Source organism: Malus domestica, chromosome 16 (assembly GCF_042453785.1).
Source record: "Malus domestica chromosome 16, GDT2T_hap1".
Classification (NCBI taxonomy): domain Eukaryota; kingdom Viridiplantae; phylum Streptophyta; class Magnoliopsida; order Rosales; family Rosaceae; genus Malus; species Malus domestica.
Genome location: NC_091676.1, coordinates 21,595,201 through 21,600,178, shown reverse-complemented (window position 1 = coordinate 21,600,178; position 4,978 = coordinate 21,595,201). Strand labels below are relative to the sequence as shown.

The following is a 4,978-nucleotide window of genomic DNA, read 5'->3' as shown; positions in this document are numbered from 1 at the left end:
TCCTCATCTCCGCTACACCCATTTTGTGTATGTGTTGATGCTTCACCGCCCAACATTCTGTGCCATACAGCATCGCTGGCCTTATTGCCGTCCTATAAAATTTTCCCTTGAGCTTCAGTGGCATACGGCGGTCACACAACACGCCGGATGCACTCTTCCACTTCATCCATCCAGCTTGTATTCTATGGTTGAGATCTCCATCTAATTCTCCGTTCTTTTGCAAGATAGATCCTAGGTAACGAAAACGGTCGCTCTTTGGTATTTCTTGATCTCCGATCCTCACCCCTAACTCGTTTTGGCCTCCATTTGCACTGAACTTGCACTCCATATATTCTGTCTTTGATCGGCTTAGGCGAAGACCTTTAGATTCCAACACTTCTCTCCAAAGGTTAAGCTTTGCATTTACCCCTTCCTGAGTTTCATCTATCAACACTATATCGTCTGCGAAAAGCATACACCAAGGAATATCATCTTGAATATGTCCTGTTAACTCATCCATTACCAACGCAAAAAGGTAAGGACTTAAGGATGAGCCTTGATGTAATCCTACAGTTATGGGAAAGCTTTCGGTTTGTCCTTCATGAGTTCTTACGGCAGTCTTTGCTCCTTCATACATATCCTTTATAGCTTGGATATATGCTACTCGTACTCCTTTCTTCTCTAAAATCCTCCAAAGAATGTCTCTTGGGACCCTATCATACGCTTTTTCCAAATCTATAAAGACCATGTGTAAATCCTTTTTCCCATCTCTATATCTTTCCATCAATCTTCGTAAGAGATAGATTGCCTCCATGGTTGAGCGCCCTGGCATGAACCCGAATTGGTTGTCCGAAACCCGTGTCTCTTGCCTCAATCTATGCTCAATGACTCTCTTCCAGAGCTTCATTGTATGACTCATTAGCTTAATACCCCTATAGTTCATGCAATTTTGTACGTCACCCTTATTCTTGTAGATAGGCACCAAAGTGCTCGTTCGCCACTCATTTGGCATCTTCTTCGTTTTCAAAATCCTATTGAAAAGGTCAGTGAGCCATTTTATACCTGTCTCTCCCAAAACTTTCCACACTTCGATTGGTATATCGTCTGGGCCTACTGCTTTTCTATGCTTCATCTTCTTCAAAGCTACAATCACTTCTTCCTTCCGGATTCTACGATAAAAAGAGTAGTTTCTACACTCTTCTGAGTTACTCAACTCCCCTAAAGAAGCACTCCTTTCATGTCCTTCATTGAAAAGATTATGAAAATAACCTTTCCATCTGTCTTTAACCGCGTTCTCTGTAGCAAGAACCTTTCCATCCTCATCCTTGATGCACCTCACTTGGTTTAGGTCCTTTGTCTTCTTTTCCCTTGCTCTAGCTAATTTATAGATATCCAACTCTCCTTCTTTGGTATCTAGTCGCTTATACATATCGTCATAAGCCGCTAACTTAGCTTCTCTCACAGCTTTCTTCGCTTCTTGCTTCGCTTTTCTATACCTTTCACCATTTTCATCGGTCCTATCCTTGTATAAGGCTTTACAACATTCCTTCTTAGCCTTCACCTTTGTTTGTACCTCCTCATTCCACCACCAAGATTCCTTTTGGTGTGGGGCAAAACCTTTGGACTCTCCTAATACCTCTTTTGCTACTTTTCGAATACAACTAGCCATGGAATCCCACATTTGGCTAGCTTCCCTCTCTCTATCCCACACACACTGGGTGATTACTTTCTCTTTGAAAATGACTTGTTTTTCTTCTTTTAGATTCCACCATCTAGTCCTTGGGCACTTCCAAGTCTTGTTCTTTTGTCTCACTCTTTTGATATGTACATCCATCACCAACAAGCGATGTTGATTAGCCACGCTCTCTCCTGGTATAACTTTGCAATCCTTACAAGTTATACGATCTCCTTTCCTCATTAGGAGAAAATCTATTTGTGTTTTTGACGACCCACTCTTGTAGGTGATCACATGTTCTTCTCTCTTCTTAAAGAAGGTGTTGGCTAAGAAGAGATCATATGCCATTGCAAAATCCAAGATAGCTTCCCCATCCTCGTTTCTCTCCCCAAAACCATGGCCACCATGGAAACCTCCATAGTTGCCTGTCTCCCTGCCCACGTGTCCATTTAAATCTCCTCCTATAAATAACTTCTCTGTCTGAGCAATTCCTTGCACCAAGTCTCCAAGGTCTTCCCAAAATTTCTCCTTCGAACTCTTATCCAACCCTACTTGAGGTGCGTACGCACTAATCACATTGATAAGTTCTTGTCCTATTACAATCTTGATTGCCATGATTCTATCTCCTACCCTCTTGACATCTACAACATCTTGTGTCAAGGTCTTGTCCACGATGATGCCAACACCGTTTCTCGTTCTATTTGTGCCCGAATACCAAAGTTTAAACCCTGAGTTTTCTAGATCCTTTGCCTTACTACCAACCCACTTAGTTTCTTGTAGGCACATAATATTTATCCTTCTCCTCACCATAACTTCCACTACTTCCATAGATTTTCCCGTTAAGGTTCCTATATTCCACGTTCCTAAACGCATTTTGCTCTCTTGAACTCTACCCTTCTGTCCTAGCTTCTTCACCCTCCCCCGTCTAATAGGATCAAAGTACTTCTTTTGTGTGTCCCGTGTAAAGTTGATCGGAGCATATGCTCCCAAACAACTTTGAGTGGAGTCGTTCGAAAAGAAGTTTCTATGGCCCCCTTGCTCATTTAACACTGCATCCGGGTGCCGATGGAGATACAGCGACCCTTGCTCATTTATCACTGTGCTCGGGCCACACAGCGCGCCACTTACGGGTGACGCCCTAGCTTTAGCGCGATTTTGTTCTGGATTCATTTTCATAAGGATTCGACGTGATCATGGAGTGCCGGCTGTCGACTACCTGACGCCCTCCCCCTCCTCCTTTATCCGGGCTTGGGACCGGCAATGTAAGATACATAGGCGGAGTTTTAATTACAATAAAACAAATCAACAAATTTAATTACTGAATCCACCTCATTTTTCCTTTTGTTTTGTGTACATAAATGATGAATCCGATTAATTTAATGATTTAAATGGAGATGATATCCAATGGCATGTATCAACTTATTATGGATAAGCATGCTGGGCTAGCTCATGCACTTTCCATTCTCTTGTTCTTTCTCTTTAATCTTTAAAGCCAATTTGCTTGTATATATATCACCACTCCTCTTGGGTTTGTAATCACTACATTCCAATTCATTGGAAAAATTAGATCCCAAATTAAGCAGCAATCAGAGTATTCAACTATGAGATCTCAAGCTTTGCTCTCTCTTCTATTCGCCACTGTCTTCCTCTCAGGCAAGAACTATATATATTTACAGCCATATATATCATAGAGTATATCAATTCTTTCTTAATCAAATTTTCCTTTTCTTGGTTGGGATTTATTTTTGTTGTCCTTTTCATCTATTTGATATTTGGAAAAGTGATGATGGTTTTGGAGAAATGATTTCCAGACGCTCATTTTTTTACTTTTGTACACCTTTATTTATTTTTATAAATCTATTTATTGCTTTAAATGATAATATAACGGCCATAAAAAGCTTTGTACAGATTATGTTATAAGGAAATTCGTGTATAAAAATTAGGATCTGTTTATATTTTTTAGATATGGTTTTTGTAGACTTTTTTTTTTTTTTTTTTTTTTGTGTGTGTGCGCACACTCTTGTTTATTTTTATATATTTCTTGTCTATAATTCATATTCGAGTTGGGATCTAATTTGTGTTGGCATTAGCATAATATAAAGAAATTCATGATCGTATATATATGAGATCTATTAATTTAATGTGATGAAATTCAGATTTGAAGGAACGCAAATTTGATGTTATTTAAGATGATTTTTATGTTCGTTCTTTTGTTTACCTTTTGTGTTGCATGACATGCAGGTGCTAATGCCGCCAAATTCACATTCCAAAACAAGTGCCCTTATACAGTTTGGCCAGGAACCCTAACCGGGAGTGGTGCACAATTATCTTCCACCGGATTTGAGCTAGCATCCGGTGCCTCCTCATCGTTGGACGTCCCTTCACCATGGTCTGGTCGCTTCTGGGGCAGAACTCGTTGCTCTACAAACGCGTCAGGAAAGTTTGTTTGTGAAACTGCAGATTGCGCATCTGGCCAAGTCGCATGCAACGGTGCTGGTGCAATCCCACCAGCATCGTTGATAGAGTTGACACTTGCTCCAGGTGGAGGACAAGATTTCTATGATGTCAGCCTCGTCGATGGCTTCAACGTACGTATTGGAGTGGCTCCACAGGGAGGGTCAGGTGGATGTAGTGCGACGAGCTGCCCGGCTGATGTGAACAGTGTTTGCCCTGATGAATTGGGTATGAAAGGATCAGATGGGAGTGTGATTGCTTGCAAAAGTGCATGTTTGGCTTTCAATCAGCCGCAGTATTGTTGCACAGGTGCCTATGGGAGTCCTTCGACGTGCCCTCCGACTGAATATTCAAAGATCTTCAAGCGCCAGTGCCCACAGGCTTATAGTTATGCTTATGATGATAAAACTAGCACTTTTACATGTACTGGCGGACCTGACTATGTGATAACATTTTGTCCTTGATAGAATTAAGTGTCCTTAGTGGCAAAAATATACAGTTAGTTTCATGTGCGAAACAAAAAAAAAAATGTTAAGCATTAATATATTGTTGATGACTTAATCTTAACTATCTTTCTCTGTTGAACTTACTGAAAAAATATATACATACCTACGAATACTAAAACAAATAATTATTTTATGTGAAGTTATGTTAAGGCATAATTTTCAGTGTCACCATGGTCTCAAAAAGCTTTAGTACCGGCACTGGTTTCAATGTGTGATAACTTTTCTCCTCTAGATTATGAGAAATTTTTCTAAGTACCTAGTACATATGTTGACATGGAGTTCCAATAATCACTTAACACCTTTATATTTTTATTCTTTTAAATTTTAAAAAATGTCAGCTGTTTCAAAATAACCTCAAAAAAAT

The 4,978-nt window shown here is 40.0% G+C and overlaps 1 protein-coding gene across 1 annotated transcript; it reads left to right on the top strand.

Annotated features, from left to right (window-relative positions):
* The first annotated feature begins 3,116 nt into the window (after positions 1-3,116).
* Positions 3,117-4,678, top strand: LOC103439084 (thaumatin-like protein 1b). The gene is made up of 2 exons (XM_008377637.4): positions 3,117-3,307; positions 3,896-4,678. Exons 1-2 carry the CDS (start codon positions 3,256-3,258, stop codon positions 4,570-4,572), a joined length of 729 nt encoding a protein of 242 aa, XP_008375859.3. The 5' UTR covers positions 3,117-3,255; the 3' UTR covers positions 4,573-4,678.
* The last annotated feature ends 300 nt before the right edge of the window (positions 4,679-4,978 follow it).